Consider the following 19,273-nt stretch of genomic DNA (forward strand, 5'->3'; position numbering starts at 1 on the left):
ATGTGTTCCGTTCCTATTGCGACACTTTTATACATAACCCCCATGCGCACTATCCACTCCTGTCCAATATACATTCATCAATAGGGGTTCCCTTATTAAACATATTAAAAAGGCGCCCCCGAGATAATCCCACAATTGCTCTACTCTGTTTAAGCAATTACATGGAAACATTTCTCAAAGTAGTGACCCAAAAATCTTCAAATCACAACAGCCCAAAGGGCAAATGCCACCCAGCCAGCTACACAAGCCAACCCCGCCACCCCACCCCATACAAAAAGCTGGAAATGGAAGACACGCTGATCTTTATTACCTGCTTGGAAAGCGAACTTGAACGCGGAAAATAGCCAGCGGATCGCGGACCGGTTCTTGCTACGTTTCGTTACTACAGACGCTTTCCTGCTAAAACCCAGAAGCCTGGAAGCAACAAAACCCTTGGATGGCCCGAAGACCGTTGCCTGGCAACCAAAGATGCCTAGAAGGGTCCGCCCAGTTTCTACTCTCGCCTGCCAAAGCTGGATTCGTTCCTGCATGATGACGTACTAAACTGTCGCGGAGGTCTGGGACAGAGCCGTCATTTGAGCTTTGGGCACAATCTCTAAAGATCAGGATTAAATCGACAAAAAATGAAAAAGAATAAAATTAACATAGGCACACGGTAATCGTAATCTTCCTTCAGATAATATGCTATTCCTGTCACATCGTTACATAAAGATTTTCTGTACCGACGAACATGAACGAAGTTGCCCTTACGTAAAATGGCCGCGAGTGATCGCTGCGTGATGACGCGTAAGAGTAGCTGGACTGCCTGAGAGTTTCACAGCGCGTGTATCGTCACGGAGAGTAACTGAGGCGAGATGGCAGAGGTGAAAGTGAAGCAAGAGAGCGGAGACGCAGCGGAGATAGAGGCTAGGTGAGTGCTAAATTACAGCGCTCTGGTATTCGTTTGACATGAAGCCATGTATTAACCATTCGTTATATGTATACCTTCGAGTGAGATTTATAATGTGTGGCTAGCATTTTCTACCCCGGGGCATGTTGATGTTTCACACGCAGGTCATTTAGGCCAGGGCTGCCACCTAAAATCTTGAGGCCCAGTGACCATGTTAGTGGCCCCACTAGCCCTTATAGCACCCCATCCCCTGCAGCTCCCTGCTCACAGCTCTCCCATTGCATGTTACCTTCCGTTTTGACAGCTCTCTCTATATAATCACCCCATGAATCTCCCTTCAGCCACCCGTGATTCATTCAGTCTCCTCCCTATAATTAAGTTAGGGTCCTTTCCATAAATCACCTTCCTGCGACGTCTCGCCTGCTTGTCAGTGGGCTGACACTTTCCTCGTTATGGATACTTTTTCATTCCACCAAAAGCAGTAAGAAATTATGGATTTTCTTTTACATTAAAGGGACGCTCCAGCCCTCAGATGTACTTTAATGCATATAATAGCAGAGATGGTGTCTTCCTTGCAAAAGCAGGGGGGATTCTGTGGATAAGCATTTGCCCCCACAAAGCTGGTTGCTGTGTAGGAGAGGTGTTCAGCCCAACACGCCTCCACAGGTCCGCTGTTAAGGGGGGGCTACATTGGGAGGGCTTACGCTGAAGCGCCTAGCAGCGTCATGTAACATGAATTACGTGACCCTGCGGTAGTGCTGACACTGATCTGAAGGAAGCCCTCAACACCAGATCCATCTCCCCCTCCTTGGGCATAACTCTAGGCCGGTGCTGTGGGCCGTGTTTCCTGAAGCCCAACGCAAAGTCTGCATGCCAGGATATGACATCATTTCCTAGCACCCAGACATTGCATGTGAGGAGCTTGAGGGAGCTGGCACCACATTTCCTCCTTTCCTAAGGCAGGTTATGTGTATAAGGTTAAATAAGTATGTTAGTGTGTAAGTCTGTTACTGTACATGTGTGTAGGTTAGTCAGTATGTTACATGTACAGATTATAGTTTCAGTCCACACAGTGGACTTTTATCAAGACGTCTTTATAAAAGTCCACTGTGTGGACTGAAATGTCCAAATAAATTGTTATCACAAATGGCCTGTGAGTGGCTCATTTTTTTGAAAATATGTATTTATACATACACACGCTAACTCTACTACGCTACATATATACACACACACACTAACACATATATAGTGTTCAGTGGCGACTCTAGAAACAATATATAGGGGGGGCACACAAGATACCACAGTCAAACTGGGGGGCATTCATAATTTCCACCATTAAATCATACCACTGAGAATATATATATATATATATATATATATATTGCCAAAAGTAATGTGCTATGGAATGATACTTTTGTTATTGGACTAACATAATACTCGGTCATTCAACATGGGAAGCCTGAAGCCACAATTTAGTGCGACTAATCCTTGAAATAAATATTAAAGCATAAATAAAACAATTTTCCACTAAATGATTTCAGGGCCTTGAATGTTTTGTCCCCTGAGGTCACTACAACTTAAGGAGGGCATTTTATCTCTGGATAAGTATAAATTAAATAATTCCAACTGCCAGGAAACAGATAACCAAACACACACACCAGGACAGGCTCTGTCACACTGACACCCAGACACACACACCAGGACAGGCTCTGCCACACCAACACCCAAACACACACACAGGACAGGCTATGCCATACGGACACCAAAACACACACACCAGGACAGGCTGTGCCGCACCAACACCTATACGCACACACACCCCAGGACAGGCTCTGGTACACCGATAACCAAAAACACACAAACAGCAGGACACAATCTACGTCACTGACATCTACATCAGGATGGATTTTTCACACTGCATTGTTGTTTATACCCCCTTAGTGTTTTTGACCCTTGTGTATTGATGCCCCAGCCAGCACCCTTTTAGTATAGATTAATGTGGTGCCCCCACACCCTTGTATAATCGCCTCCAGCCACCACTATTTGTATTAATGCCCCCAGCAAGCCCCTCCTTTTATTATTGATTTATGTGATGGCCCATCACATATACGCATTAGACATGCATTTTTATCTACATAATGAGTACTTATCTCTTTGAAGTAAAGACTATGATTGAAACATGATTTCAAAATTACAGCTGAACTGGCAGTTTCGTTAATATTAGTTCCTGCTGCTGATATATAAATATTGGCCCCAGTTGCCGATATATATTAATATTATTCCCTGCTGCCTATATATATATATATATATATATATTAGACCCTGCTGCCGATAGCAGGTATAGAACACATTAACACACAAACCCAGCTTTGCATGCATAGATCAATTGAAATTCACTTGTGATCTCAGCACTGAAGGTATATATGAAATCAACAGAATCAGACATACAAATCCTGTATTTGCAGGTATACAATAACAATATATAAAACGTAGCATTGCAGGTATAGATCAAATAAATACATGAAAACAGCATTGCAGTTATTACCGTATTTGCTCGATTATAAGACAACCCTGATTATAAGACGACCCCCCCAAAATCTGAATATTAATTTAGGAAAAAAAGAAAAAGCCTGAATATAAGACGACCCTATAGGAAAAAAGTCTCCTATAGTAAATGTTAATTCATGTAAACTATTTTTTTTAATAAAAGCTATGATTGAGAAAAATATTTTGTTTTTAAATTATTTTCCAATCTGCCCCCAGGCTTGTCACTCTACCCTCTAAATGCCACTGGGCCCCATGAAATGCCTTTTAACCCTCTATATGCCATTGTGCCTCATTATATGCCTTTTGACCCACTATGTGCCACTCTGCTTCCAGACATGCCTTATACCCCTATATGCCACTGGCATTTAGGGGGTTAAAAGGCATATTATGGGGCAGAGTGGCATATAGGGAGGTATTAGGCATTTCAGGAGGCAGAGTGGCATTAAGGGGGTTAAAAGGCATTTCTGGAGGCAGAGTGGCATTAAGGGGGTTAAAAGGCATTTCATAGAGCACTCTGCCTACAGAAATGCCTTATGCCCCCCATTTAACACCCCCCCCCAAAAAAAAACTTACCGGTGCTTCTGACTTCCGGTGTGTTGTCTACACGCTGCCCGGACTTACGCTGCAGCCGAAAGGAGGTGCGGCTAGCAGGGGGGTTGTCTTCGTCCATCGCGCAGACCTTCCCCCACTGTCAGAGAGAATTCCCCGGTGAGTGCCATCTTTGCCCTTCCAGAATTACACATCTATGATACACATATACTCATTAACTCATGCTCTCCCTCATTCAGACTATTCATCCACATATTAACTCATGCTCTCCCTCATTCAGACAATTCATTCACACATGCATACTCTCACGCATTCACACAATGCATCCACACATTAATTCATACTCACTCATTAACATGTACCCCCTCTCCCTCCCTTATCACTTTCTACCCCTTCTGCCTCCCTTATCACATTCTACCCCTTCTGCCTCCCTTATCTCTTTCTACCCCTTCTCCCTCCCTTATCACATTCTACCCCTTCTCCCTCCCTTATCACTTGCCGGGCTGTCCTGGGCAATCCGCTGGATGGTTCCAAATTCGGCGGGGGGGCAGCAGGGGGGGGCAAGGAATAACCTAGGGGGGGCAATTGCCCCCCCTTGCCCCCCCTGTAGCGACGCCACTGATAGTGTTTAGTCAGTGGATGTGTGTATGTTGGATAGTGTGTGCAGCCATAACATTATGACCACTGACGGGTGAAGGTGAATAACACTGATAAGCATGTTATCACTGCACCTGTCAGTGGGGGGATATATTAGGCAGCAAGTCCACCAAAATATTGTGATGGCTAGAAGACTGGGTCAGAGCATCTCCAAAACTGCAGCTCTTTTTGGGATGTTCCCAGTCTGCAGTGGTCAGTACCTATGAAGAGTGGTCCATGGAAGGAAAAGCAGTGAACGGTCATCCGGGTCATGGGCAGCCAAGGCTCATTGATGCATGTGGGGGCGAAGGCTGGCCCGTGTGGTCAAATGCAACAGACAAGCTACTGTAGCTAAAATTGCTGAAGAGGTTAATACTGAGTATGGGGCTGTGTATCCGCAAACCAGTCAGTCTTGAGTATCATTCTATTCACGTCCAATATTTACAACTGTACCTGCATTACTATATCACTGCTGTGTTAGGGTTGACAGAGCAAAAACAGCCATATGGCAACATAAAGGATCAACATATATGTTCAAAAATATGTTCTCCTAAAGATTCATTTGAATAAATATACATTGTCTGAATTGGTAAAGGGTGTAGAAGCTACTTCTATACTAGTAAATTGCTTTGTTTGAGGGTGCAAGCTTAAACAGCGCAGGAATGCCTGATTTACTACTGGCACAATATGGACTTTGTGGTGCTATTGGTTATTTCTGTAGGACCAACATAGTTATTGTCATACTGGTAGGCATTTTTTATTTGTGACTTTTGGATAATTTATTTTAACACGTTATTTTCCTTCTCCTAGGATTATAGAGCTGTGCCAACAGTTTCCTCATGGAATCACAGATCAAGTTATTCAGAATGAGATGCCTCATATTGAAGCCAAACAGAGGGCAATGGTTATCAACAGACTTCTATCAGTGGTATGTGATGGGGTTAAAACTATAAGGAATCACCATTTGTTACAGTGCTTTTCTGACAGATCATACTCACTCATTCTTCACAAAATGTGGAACTGGGTGGGGACAATGTGATCATGTACAGTGGCACGAAAAAGTACGTAAACCCTTTGTTAATGTTTGTAACTATTAACACAAATTTATACATAAATAGTGGTAATTACAAACACAATCTGTTTTAACTAATAACATACAAATTAACATATACACTATAACAATTTTATATATTGTTCTTGACTGTATTGAAAACATCATTCAAACATATATTCAAAGTATGTGAACCCCTATGCAAATCACTTCAACAAAAGCTAATTGGAGTCAGGAGTTAGCAAACATGGAGTCCATGTTGGAATGGGATTGGAGGTGTGTTTTAGAGCTACTTTGGCATAAATAAAAAAAGCATTTTGAGTTTGCTATTCTCAAGAAGCATCCACTGATGTGAATCACGCCTCGCAGATTTGCATGAAGCTGGAAAGGGTTACAAAGTAATCTCAAAGAATTTACATATTCATCAGTGCACAGTTAAACAAATGGAGACCTAGAAGTGGGCACCCAGCCATGATGACTCCAAGGGCACAATGCAGACTGCTGAAGGAGGTAAGCAGTTCTGTAAGGAAGAATTGTCCTAAATGTTGTGTGGATCTCAACTGCAGTTACTGGTAGCTTGTTTGAGGCTATTGCTGCCAAAGGAGGTTCAACCAGTAATTAAATCCAAGGGTTCACTTATTTTCCCCTTCAGTGCTGCAAGTGCTTAAATAGTGTGTTCAATAAAGACATGAAAGGTTCTTTTTGTTGTATGTTATTAGCTTAACCACAATGTGTTTGTCTATACTTGTGACTTGATCAGATAACATTTTATGAACAATTAATACAAAAAAGGGTTATTCCAAAGGGTTCATTTATTTTTTTCTTGCCACTGTAACTGATATACAGCAATGATAATATTAGTTATGTATATTTTTGTATTGTGCATTTTTTTTATATTTCTCAACCATTTCAGGGCCAACTGGACCTTCTCAGAAGTGGCACGGGTCTTTTGTACAGAATTAAGGATGCACAGAGCACCAGGTACGTATTTTTCTAAAAGCGTGCAGTATGGAGAGTGTAGTAGGCACAACTTTTAATATGATTTGTTTAATGGTCATTAACCTGTAGCTCCACTTACTGAATTTACACTAGTTACGTAAAGCATATATATGTGTATTGGGGCACCTGTTGGTCGTCTTTGCAGCTGTAACAGCTTTAACTCTTCTGGGAAGGCTTTTTTGCAAAATTTTGGGGTGTTTCTGTGGAAATGTTTACCCATTCAACCAGTAGAGAATTTGAGAGAGGTCAGGCACTGATGTTGGACAAGAAGGTCTGGTCTTGCAATCTCTGTTCCAGTTCATCCCAAAGGGGTTCGATGGGGTTGAGGTCAGGACTCTGTGTGGGACAGTCCAGTTCATCCAACCATGTCTTTATGGACCTTGGACGCATTTTTTTTTTTTTGTTTTGCGTGTCCAGTTTCTTTTTGATATATAAGCTTTTATACCAAAGGCAAAGAAGGTCACTTATCATATTTTAAGGATCTTGGATGGATGTCAAAAAAATTACTTGTTCATTTTTTACAGTAAAATAAAAGGTTCAGACAACCAAGAGAAACTAGTTTATCAGATTATAGAAGATGCTGGCAATAAAGGTATGTCTGAAAAAAATATTTGTAGATTTAACTTTTTATTTATTTCTATAACTTATTTTGGAAGACACATTGGTTAACATAATATATATTTTTTTAGGTATTTGGAGCCGAGAAATAAGATACAAAAGCAATCTTCCTTTGACTGAGATCAACAAAATTCTGAAGAACATGGAGAGCAAAAAACTCATTAAAGCAGTCAAGTCAGTAGCGGTAAGGGGGATGATTATAGCGTGTCTGCATCACACGGTTATAGCTGAGCAAATGAAACTATACATTGCTTCCTTTTAGCCTTGGTAAAGAATGGCCAGTATTGGTACTTGTCTCCTGATATCTCAGCTACAAGAATAAGCTTTAAAGCAAAGTTGAGTTTGTCTGCCCTTCACCTTATGAGTGATTGATATGTAAGAAGGATCTTCCACCATAACTGCTACTTGATCCCCCTCTACTTACAGCAAAATCCATACAAAAACCAGAGGTTGGCTTGCCTATGGATTCTCAGAAGGACCAAAATAAAGATTTGGCAGGTTTTGCTAGACCAGTGTTTCCAATCTCTGGTGATCTGGGCTGAGCCAATACAAGCGCTATAATCTATAGCTTGGTTGTGGTTTCTGGGTAAATAACCGAATAATTTATGCAAATGCACTGCTTCAACACTTCCAGCTCTTCTAGCATTGTGTTTCTTGTTCTAGGCCTCAAAAAAGAAAGTTTACATGCTGTACAACGTACAACCTGATCGCTCGGTGACAGGAGGCGCTTGGTACAGCGACCAGGATTTTGAATCTGAATTTGTGGAAGTCTTAAACCAGCAATGTTTTAAATTCCTGCAAAGCAAGGTGAAAGCATCCTCATCAAATATCTATTTAAATGGCGCATATGTTTGCCATGCTTTCGTTTACAACAGATTCTTCTTTAGATTAATATTTTTACAAACAATTGAATGCAAACCTCAAAACTCCCAGACTTTTACTGTTGATAATAGTTGCAATCATTTTATAATCTATTGTTCATATGGCTTTTAATGTTTTTTTATATGGTGTTCTGCTGTTAGCATTCAGTTAACAGCTACCTGTAATTTTACATATGAAGCGTTTATTGTTCCAAGTGCTATTTTCAGGGTAATAGTGTCTCCAGTCATATGTTTACATGCCTTTTTATCTTCAGTATAACTCTCTGCATGTTGATGACGGTACAAGGAAGATCCTTTATACCAGTGGTTCTCAACTCATGTCCCTGTCTTCAGTGGGTCGCGGAGGGTCAGGGCCGGACTGGAGGCATGCCGGGAAAATTTCACTTTCTTGGGGCTGCCTTACGCATTCTAGCAGCAGGCTGTCAGGACCGCGGCCGCAACAATCAGAGCCATCAGGCAGCCTCTGGTCCTTCATGTACTTTCGTATTACTCCACGACCACAATGCAAGTTGCTTGATTGGTTTGCCGGTCGCTGTCTGCTCCTAGTAGGAGCTGAATAAAGTTTTTCTCTGATTGCTCCTCCCCTCTTCCTGCTGCAGCCCGCGGGCAGCCTTTCCACTCCCTCATCTTTTCTGAGGTTATTTTTGGGTCGCGACTTAATGACCAAAGACAAATGTGGGTCCTGAGGATACACGGGTTGAGAACCACTGCTCTATACCCAAGTCCCGGTTGACAGTGCTAGAGAGAAATAAATGGCTACGTGCAGAGACTAATGTTGAATTATTCGATTTAACAGGCAGAAGCAGCCAGAGACAGCAAACAGAATCCAATGATCCAAAGAAACAGTTCATTTGCCTCATCCCACGAAGTTTGGAAATTCATCTGTGAGCTGGGCATTAGCAAGGTATGAGAGCGTCCCAACGATCACCATGAAACCCAGTTCTGGGAAATAAGCTCTTATTTCTGTGGCTTTTCCATTGACATGTTGGTCTGTTCACAGTTCTTAGCTTCTGCTAACACTATTCGGTTTAATGCATACAGTTGTACTGACGGTCAGTGAGAGTTTTCTCAATAAATTGACTTGATTTGCATTTTCATAACGTTGTGTTCTCTGTTGGATACATTATATAGAATAATATATATATATATTGTATAAAAAAAAAATATTTTTTTTTCCCCCTTCTTGGACAGGTTGAATTATCAATGGACGATATTGAAACCATTCTAAACACATTAATTTATGACGGGAAAGTAGAAATGACCATAATCGCTGCAAAGGAGGGGACCGTTGGCAGCGTGGATGGACAGATGAAGCTCTATAGGGGAGTAAATCCCATTTTGCAGCCGGCAGGCTTGGTGCGTACACCTTGCGGCTTGTGCCCGGTAAGATGTTTCTCCTTTAATAGTCACTTTAATACTCGAAGTAGATTAGGCCCCCAAACCATTTCCATTACTGAATACACGGTAACACGTGCATTTACTTGAAAACAAGTTAAACAGTTCAGCACAAAGATAAATAGTATTTCCCATGGACCCCTCTGGAAAGAACTCCTTTCTTAGTTGCTTTCATAAATCAAAAACCTCAGCCAGAAAAGATCAGGTTGAGTCTTGTGAATAAAATATCACAAATTCATAATTTCCAATGGATACATAACCATTAACAGTCAAAATAGACAGTGTGCTGTATGCTAGGCAGTTTTTATTTTTCCATAAGGATTCTTGCTGGGAAAACTTTCTTTTACTCTGATCTTTACCTTGACAGGTCTTTGACGACTGTCACGAAGGAGGTGATATCTCTCCGTCCAACTGTATATACATGACAGAGTGGATGGACTTTTAATACACCATTACTGATTCTCTAGAGCAGAGGTGTTTAACTTTGGTTTTAGGACATCCTCATGTGATCACAGGAAGACTAGGAAACAACTTGATCCGCCTGCGCGGGGAAGACGGAAAACCTGCACTGTTTTGACTCGGAAGATTGCCACGGAACATTTTATTTCTAAGTCACTGGAATCTAGGCAGGTGTCAAGAGACATAACCAGAAGACGTGTATAACCTCCATAGACCTGCATTGACCACCACGGAATGACTCACTGTGAAGATCACGCAAAAAATATTTATTTTAGTTATTTCAGTGTTTTACTCTTTGAATTCAACCTCTTTAGGGTTTTTTTTTTTGTTTTGAGGTTCACCCCTTTATAAATTGTGAAACAGAAGCTTGGTCTGTTTTTATTATTTTTACCAACTAGTTTGAGGGTATGATTGGTTGGTGATCGGGTGCAGCACCTTTAGTCTGGCGAGCGGCTGTGCTCCAGAGCAACTTATTTTCTATTCATCACAGTGATATGATGAAAACGACTTTGATCATCTTAAGTTTGCATTCACTCCCAGTCCCAGCTGTCTGTGTTTCCCTATTGGGTATCTGTTAAAAGTTCATCCATCAAACAACTTCTGTGTTGTTTAAGATCAGGCAGTGTTAATAAAAAACTGTATCAAGATATAACTTTTTTTGGTGGTATATTTTTGGAGTTACAGCAGATATTTAACCTTTAATTACCATAAATCTCAATGTTGCAATTCTATATAAATTAGGTGAGATGCACCTTTTTATGAAATAGTTTTTTTTTCCATTTAATGATAAATCCAGCATCCCGCACAGATTGTTTTTTAGTAGCTTTCGTGTGTAGCCACTGATGTGACTAATTATCCCCCCACCACCTCTTACAGTCCATGAAGCGTTTACTGCGACGCAGTAATCAGGTTCTTCACCGCACTCACGAGCTCGTTAAACTCGGTATTCTGGAAGTGTCCGCGGTCCGTGTATTTGTGTAGCTCAGCCGCCAAATTATCGGCCACTGCCTGCTGCTCGCTCCATGGCAAAAACGGATCGTCCGTGGATGCAAACTGTACGATGTGCTGGCAGTTTGACTTTATCTTCTCCCATTGCCACGGCCGGTTGAAATATCCTAAGATTGTAGACGGGATTCTGTGAGTGGATTTAAATGAGCACAATGCCGCCCGGCTCCCATGTCAGCGTGCGTGTCACGTTTTCATAAAGCGGTTTATGCAGTAAGCTTAAGGAATGGGCACAGTGAGGACCTTCAACACGTAATGATTCTTTAATAAGGAAATAAACCGTGGTATGCTATTTTCCCAGCCACCGACCTTCATCATCTGCCTACCAGCAAAGGCTTAAAGCTGGTGTAGAAACGAACGCATCGTGTTCCATACAAAGCTGATGTGTTGTGGTAATGGACACTTATGTCTGTGGGAGGCCCAGCCCTTAAGAAGACGTCGTTTTCATTTGTTTCTGGAGCAACAGCAGCCTTTCCGAGCAGATATGTTTTAGAAAGATACGTACCACTTGCTTTCTCGTTTTCATCCCCTAAGTCGGAGGTGTATGCAGAGACTAAAATGATTCCATAAACTTTATGCTTTTCAGCAAACCTGCATGAAAACCACACAAATTACTACAGATTAGTAACGAGCGCATTTGTCCCCAGGCATTTATCGTTGCACACTGTGTGTGTACCGTGGGGTCGTGTAACATTATGCTACCTGACGTGACCAAGCCGCAATTGTTCCTGGGGCCCCTACTTAACGTTACATCGGTGTCCAAAACCGGTTGTGTGTCGGCTGCGAATTTCCTGCTGCTCGTTTATCATTCTCAGTAACTAATATGGTATTTATTTACAAGCAATTGTGTCTGAGAATGGTCTGAATAATAAACAAACATATACGCTGGTGTATTAACCCCTTCGTGACAGGCTGATTTTACTTTTTGTACCCTTCGTGACAATGGCCGTTTTAACATTTCTGCGCTGCTCGTGTTTAGCTGTAATTTTCTTCTGTCCCGTTTACTGAACCCACACACATTAGATATTGTTTTTTTCAGGACAAGAAGGGCTTTCTTTAGATGACATTGTTTTGATTGTATCATATTATTTACTACTAAAAAAAGTATAAAATATGGTGAAAAATTTAGAAAAAAATGACTGTTTCTAACTTTTAGTTGAAAAATCTTTTACTCATTTATAAAAGGTAATGAAAAAACCTGCTAAATGGATTCTACTATTTGTCCTGAGTTTAGAAATACCCAATGTTTTTATGTTTTTTTGCTTTTTTCTACCCATTATGGGGCAATAAGTACAGGTAGCGTTTTGCTATTTCAAAGCCATTTTTTCCAAATCTGGTAATTCTTCCCCCCATGTGCCATTTCGGGTATCTTTGAACCCGGCCAATGCAATTTACCCCATCAAATCATATATTTTTGAAAACTAGACAGCCCAGGGTATTCCAAATGCTAGTATTTTAACTATTTCCATGCACCATATCTACCACCAGTTTTTGTCAAACTTTGTGGTAGTCATTTTTTTGCATTTGTTTTGTCACACACATTTTACTTCAGGTATGAATTAAAAGGTTCTCGTTTATGTCACTATCACAAAACACCCCAATATGTGTTCAGCAACATCTCCTGAGTACAGCGATACCTCACATGAATGATTTTGCCTGGCTGTTTGGGGGCAAAAGGGCCACATTTGGGGCATGCGCATTTTTCAATTTTGAACTTTGGCATTTGGGGATCCACTGCCCATGCCCTATTTGGTACATCTTTGAGCCGGGCCATTTCAGTGTGCCCAATAAACCCATATATTTTTGAAAACTAGACACCCCAGGGTATTTCAAATGCTAGTATTTTAACTCTTTCCATGCACCATATCTACCACCAGTCTTTGTCAAACTTTGTGGTAGTCATTTTTTTGCATTTGGTTTTCCACACACATTTTACTTCAGGTATGAATAAAAAAGTTCTTGTATATGTCACTATCACAAAACACCCCAATATGTGTTCAGCAACATCTCCTGAGTACAGTGATACCCCACATGAATGATTTTGCCTGGCCGTTTGGGGGCAAAAGGGCCACATTTGGGGCATGCGCATTTTTCAATGTTGAACTTTGGCATTTGGGGATCCACTGCCCATGCCCTATTTGGTACATCTTTGAGCCGGGCCATTTCAGTGTGCCCAACAAAACCATATATTTTTCAAAACTAGACACCACAGGGTATTTTAAATGCTGGTATTTTAACTCTTTGCATGCACACATTTTACCACCAGCATGTTTTCAAAGTTTGCAGTAGTATTTTTGTGTGTGTATTTTTCACACACACACCTACTTTATGTATGAATTTACAGCTCCTGGTATATGCCGCTGTCACACGACACCCCATAATGTGTTCAGCAACATCTCCTGAGCGCAGTGATACCCCACATGCATGGGTTTGTCATTTTTGTGGGAACTAAAAGGCCACATTTGGTACGTGTGCATTTTTCTAATTGGAAATTAGGTGTGTGGCCATCCTTCCCCCGGTGTTAATTGGGACGTTGTTGAACCTGGCCAATTCAATTTACCTCATCAAATCATACCTTTTTTAAAAGTAGACACCCCACGGGCATTTAATATGCCAGTATTTTAACTCTTTCCATGCGAGAATTGTTTTAAGCTAATATGCTAATTTTAGGACTTGCTCACAAAAATATATTTTTTATATATATATATTTTTTTTTTTGTCTTTTTAAAAAAAAAAATTTTAACATTTTTTTTCAACTTGGAGGTTCCCCTGATAGTGACATCAGTGGAAAATGATTTTTACATTTTACTAGTTTTTTACTATTTTTTTTCTAATTATTATTAATTTTATTTTATTTTTAAATTTATTTTTACTAATCACACTGTGATTAGAAAGTTGGGTTCCATTGACTTGCATGGTGAATGCAGTACCTGTATTCAACCTGCAAGTGGAGCCAAAGTTCTCTAGATGGTCTGGACCATCTAGCGAACTTTTAAAATTTGTTGGTTCCTGTTACAGGGCAGCGGCCATCTTGCTTGATGGCGAAGATCATCGGCAGCTGCGGCTGTGACCGCTCTCCGGAGCGGTCACAGCCCATCGAAAGGTAAGTGTTTGGTGTCGCTGGATGCCTCCTGATCGAGGCATTCCAGCGACACCATTTAAGTTTAGGAGGCGATCGTCGATCGCCTCCTAAACGCTTTTAAAACGGGCGTCCGCCGCCATACAAAGTATGGCGGATGTTGACGCCCCGTGGAGGGGCCAGAGATGGCCCCTTCGTTCCGATCGCGGCGTTGCTGAATGCCTCGAGGTCGAGGCATTCAGCAACGTTTTTTTGGGTGCAGAAAGCGAAAACAGATCGCTTTCTGCACCCGTTTAAAGACGTGCCGGTCCTGGCACGTCAATTGTCGTAAAGCACATGCTTTTCCGTGTCGTGCCAGGACCGGCAATTGTCGTTAAGGGGTTAAACACCATGAGCGGTGTTCTCTGACTACATGCCACTGACAGTTTAGTAAGCTTGCACCCAATATAACACCAATCATTAGCACACTCACTCCAATACTGTAATATCCAACAACGCCATAGTCACTCCATCACACACTAACATATACACACTCACACTAGGACACGCTAACACCACTTACTGATGCTAACATCATACACTACACTAAGCTGACAGACACTCGTCATACTTTAACACACATTCTAACACCAAACACATACTGCACTCACAAACACTAATGCCATATACATATATACACACTCTCCCACTCCATCGCAGCTCTCCCTCGTATTGCTCTCTTTCACAACTCTCCAGCTCCTCACAGAAGTCTTTCTCCAGATTGGCCGCTCTCACAGCTTTTCCTCTCGCCCTACAACATTTATCCTTCCCTCCCGTTTTGCCTTTATCTTCAGCACATCTCACATTCTCCATGCGAGGGAGAAAACGGCACCAGAGGCTCCGCCATTTTGGCGGACGTTCGCCTGCAGGTTAAGGCCACGAAAAGAAAGAAAGGAGAAGAACAAGAAAACGAAGTACAAGAAGCTGCAAGACATGGAAGCGGAGCGCAGCAACAAGAACGGAGTGCTGCAAGACGCAGACATGGCGGGCAGAGCAAAAGAACCCACAAACTTCAGATGGAAATTTGTAGCTTTTTTGCTCGTTTTCATCTGTTTTGTGGGGATCTGCCCTTGGAGATTCATACGAATTGAGGAAATGGGCAAATTGGGTTACCTTTGCAATTCGTACAAATATGAATACACAAGTCTAATATCGACTGTAACGCGCATGCACCCAGACACATACTAGCATATCCAGACACATGCACCCACTAATTTACCCAAACACACAGACCATTATGCCAGTGCCAGAGTATTGAATGATTAAAATAAAAAACGAATAAAAAAACAACAACAACAATGTACGGTTTACCTCATGGCGGCAGCAGCTCCAGAGCTATGTCCTATGATCACGGTACGAGCATCGCACTGCAGCTCTGACTTCATGAATGGCAGCCATATTGTTTCTCTTGCCGTATCTGCATTATGGGAAATTGGGATTTTCATTGGAACGCAATATATCTTGAAACCTTGTTTCAATATAATTCGCTATCCAAAATGTAACAACATGACGTTTTAGATATCTAGATAGAATAAAGATAATTAAATATTTGTAGTGCAAACACAAAATAAGTGATTAAATGAATAAAATTCTAAAAGTATAAAATGATACTGAAAAAAAAATGTATTTCCTGAGACGAATCGGGGGAAAGCGAACCATAAAGAGCTTTTTGCTTTCTGGAGAGAGAGCACCTGGTTCGATTTCCCCCAATCATTCCTGAACTCAAACGTGGAATTTATCTCACAGAATAAATTAACTCTACGTTAAGAATAAGAGAACTAACTTACATGGATCAGGCATGTTTCGGAGCAGACACTGGAACTCTGCGATCTGTAGATATAGTGCACATATGTAAACGGGGCAGGAATAGGCAACTTCATAATCAGTATTCTGGTCATGACCTAAAGAATTAACCTGGATATGATGACTTCCAATTGCAAACTGCACCTCTGTATTGCATCATCAGTGGACCCAAAAGAATTATCAGCGGCACTGAGTCTCGCTAAAGCAAATACGGTGAGCTCTGTAATACCTAGTAATTCCAGCGCCTTCACTGCACTTAATGAAAGGGGGAACCCCAGTGAGCTTCTGCCGCGGGAAGAACTTGACTGGTCCTGTAGAAAGTTCTTAAACTGCCTAATCGATAGAGTTATGAATTATACAGTGTGAGCTCAGCCCTTCTCACCAGCTTTGGCCCTTAAAGAATGAAACAACTTTCCTGTAAACTCTCCGATTATGCCTATTATCACAGCGATAAGATATCTGTGATATCAGAATATTTGGTTTAATGAGGGAATTATTAGGCTGAAAGTCTCTAACCTAAGGGGAGGAGAGGAAGGAGGGGAGGGGAGGGGAGAGGAGAGGAGGGGAGGGGAGGGGAGAGGAGAGGAGGGGAGGGGAGAGGAGAGGAGGGGAGGGGAGAGGAGGGGAGGGGAGGGGAGGGGGGAGGAGGGGAGGAGAGGAGGGGAGGGGAGAGGAGGGGAGGGGAGAGGAGGGGAGGGGAGAGGAGGGGAGGGGAGAGGAGAGGAGGGGAGGGGAGAGGAGAGGAGGGGAGAGGAGAGGAGGGGAGAGGAGAGGAGGGGAGGGGAGAGGAGAGGAGGGGAGGGGAGAGGAGGGGAGAGGAGGGGAGGGGAGAGGAGGGGAGATATAATGAGAGATTGGGAGAACGTTATGCCCAGCATTTCTTTTCTCTAATGGAAGCAGCACATGGGTTCCATGCATATCACATATCTGCAAACACCTCGCACGGTCGCACCCAAATGTATATAAATATATTTAGGCACAAAAACGACACAGTACTTTTAGTATCTAGATATGATTATGGACATTAAAAACATAGTATTGTTTATAATGCTAATACACCATTAACTCAGCTTAATCCTCTCCTAGGTCTGCACATCTGTTGATAGGATACAGAGTGTTTTCATTAACCACTCCCGGTCTACACGAATTACCCGAAAGTGTGAACGCGTTAGACGAGCTTCAATTATCGCCCGCCTTAAAATGTGTATTCGTGTGTATTTGCTCGCGTGCACGCCAACGCATTCACACAAAATCTTTACGGTATTTTGATCTTTATTTTTCGCCACAGGCGCATACTTGCAGCTTGATGATGACGTCAATACAAAAAGGGCGGGCTGGTTCCTCCCTATGATGACGTGCGCCGCGTAAAGTTCCATTCCGAGGCGGATGAAGCGACGTCCGATTGGTTCCGGGAAACTGACGTGGCTAGAAGGATGGTTCCGCCCTTCTTTAGACGTCATACCAGCTCTTTGGCCTATTGCTGAGCTGTACTTCGCCGGACCGGAAGAAGTTCGCACCCGGATACTGAGCTCTGCGGCCTCCGGAGTTACATAGCGACCACCCGAACTGTGAATGCGATAAAGGTGAGGTGTGAAGCTTGATTTAAAACGATACGTTTGTAATATCCTATCGGAGAGGGGCTTGTATTGCTCGGTGTGATACATAACCGGCTACATATAGTTTCTATTACATTTAAATGGAGAGGGGATGGGAGGGGGTATTCCTGTGCCGACATATACAAAACAAAATTCACATTCATTATGACTGATATACTGTACATTAGTGGTGGTAAATAATTCTATTAGCTGCTGAAGGGTTAAATATTATTGTGAGACAATCTTAGAGAATATTCATTGTGGTGCTTTGCTTATATAGAAAGCTATATATATATATATATATATATATATATATATATATATATTAATGTGTGTGTAATATATATATATATATATGTGTGTATATGTTGTATGGATGTTTACATGATCTTTGTGCTTAAAAACAGTAAGTGTAAATAATAATAATAATAAGTGTAGATCTCACTGATTTCCCAATAGCCTCCAGTTAGTACACGGAGTGGTGGGCAGATACAGCTGTATGTTTAGGTCGGTGGCAGGCATATAGGGGTCATGCACTGTATAGATGCCTCTGCCCATCCCCCAGTAGGTGGCAGTTGCCTTTTCACAATGTGTATGTGTTTTAAGATATATGGGATTGATTTACCGTTTGCATCTGTCAGTGCTGTTTAGGTTACAGATGCATAATTTAACATTAAATGTGTTTTCTGTCAATCTCTGTCTAATTTGTTTATAATCCTGAAACAATATAATCTGTGATGTCTGTTGATAGATTTTGTGTGTATATATATATATATATATAATAATATAGCGGGATGTAAATATTGTTGTGAGAACATCCATCGCATATAACTGAACACTTTGAATAGTTGACATGCCTTTAGGGTATGTAGGACGCTTATACATGGTGACAGCTGCCGCCATACAGATCATGGAAACATAGAATTTGACGGCAGATAAGAACCGTCGAGCCCATCTTTCCTGATATAAAGTCTCAGACCTTAATGAGTCTTTGGTGTCATCTTAGATTCGGGATAGCTTTATCACATGTTTAAATGAAATTATTGTATTAGCCAATACCACTTCTTATGGGAGGCTGTTTTATCTACCACCCTCTTAGTAAAGTAAAATTCCCTAGCATTATGTCTAAAGCCGACCCTCCTGCACTTGAAGTATTTAAACGTTTCTATTAGACAGTCCCTCGCTCTTCTTTCCATAACCGGCACATCCTGTTTAATATTAAAATAGCAGATAATGCGCATTAGAATAGACGTTTGTCTTTTCCTATGAACATGGTACAAGTTCCACGTATCGGACCGATACTCTGAGGATTCAATTAAACCGTGATTTGGCTGCAACATTTGAAGCCTCTTTAAAGCCTTGACAAGAGTCACTTTTAATACACAACACTGCATTGTCTCGGCTTCGCATACAATGCTTCCAAGAGCGCTATATGGCCTGAGTGTATATTTGTTGCATTTAGTAAGTTTTATAAGTATGTTTTGATTTTTGCAAAACAGCCTTTTGTTCAGAATGTGTCCAGGATTAGTTTCTCCAAACTGCTTCTCATCTGCTCTAAAAGCAAACATGCAAGCAAACGTTACAAGCCGGATCTTGGCTTTAATGAGCTTTTTTCTTGGTGCTGGCTTTTTGTGCAGTGGAATGTACTTGGACCTTGACATAACCGCCTGTGTTCTTGAAAGGTTTGCGTATTATCAGTCGTATTGATGCAGGTTCATCAGATACATT

General features: G+C 41.6%; 2 protein-coding genes across 3 annotated transcripts; one reads left to right on the forward strand and one right to left on the reverse strand.

Moving 5' to 3' along the window:
- Positions 1 to 854: 854 nt before the first annotated feature.
- LOC149303324 (DNA-directed RNA polymerase III subunit RPC6-like) lies at positions 855 to 10,010 on the forward strand. 2 transcript variants are annotated; one of them, XM_089481550.1, is made up of 9 exons: positions 855 to 910; positions 5,432 to 5,549; positions 6,586 to 6,653; positions 7,196 to 7,263; positions 7,361 to 7,473; positions 7,953 to 8,096; positions 8,967 to 9,074; positions 9,362 to 9,553; positions 9,933 to 10,010. In XM_089481550.1, the coding sequence occupies exons 1-9, from the start codon at positions 855 to 857 to the stop codon at positions 10,008 to 10,010; spliced, it is 945 nt and encodes a 314-aa protein (XP_089337676.1). The 2 variants fall into 2 exon arrangements, with proteins under 2 accessions (XP_089337676.1, XP_089337677.1); XM_089481551.1 differs by lacking the exon at positions 7,953 to 8,096.
- A 902-nt stretch (positions 10,011 to 10,912) lies between these two features.
- On the reverse strand, positions 10,913 to 17,614 carry RBBP9 (RB binding protein 9, serine hydrolase). The gene is made up of 5 exons (XM_089481438.1): positions 17,413 to 17,614; positions 15,935 to 16,048; positions 15,459 to 15,564; positions 11,535 to 11,620; positions 10,913 to 11,139 (listed from the first exon to the last, which is right to left on the reverse strand). Exons 1-5 carry the CDS (start codon positions 17,612 to 17,614, stop codon positions 10,913 to 10,915), a joined length of 735 nt encoding a protein of 244 aa, XP_089337564.1.
- Between the last annotated feature and the right edge of the window lie 1,659 nt (positions 17,615 to 19,273).

This window comes from Sceloporus occidentalis, unplaced genomic scaffold (assembly GCF_023333645.1).
Source record: "Sceloporus occidentalis isolate IW3139 unplaced genomic scaffold, rSceOcc1.0.p SCAF_15, whole genome shotgun sequence".
NCBI lineage: Eukaryota > Metazoa > Chordata > Lepidosauria > Squamata > Phrynosomatidae > Sceloporus > Sceloporus occidentalis.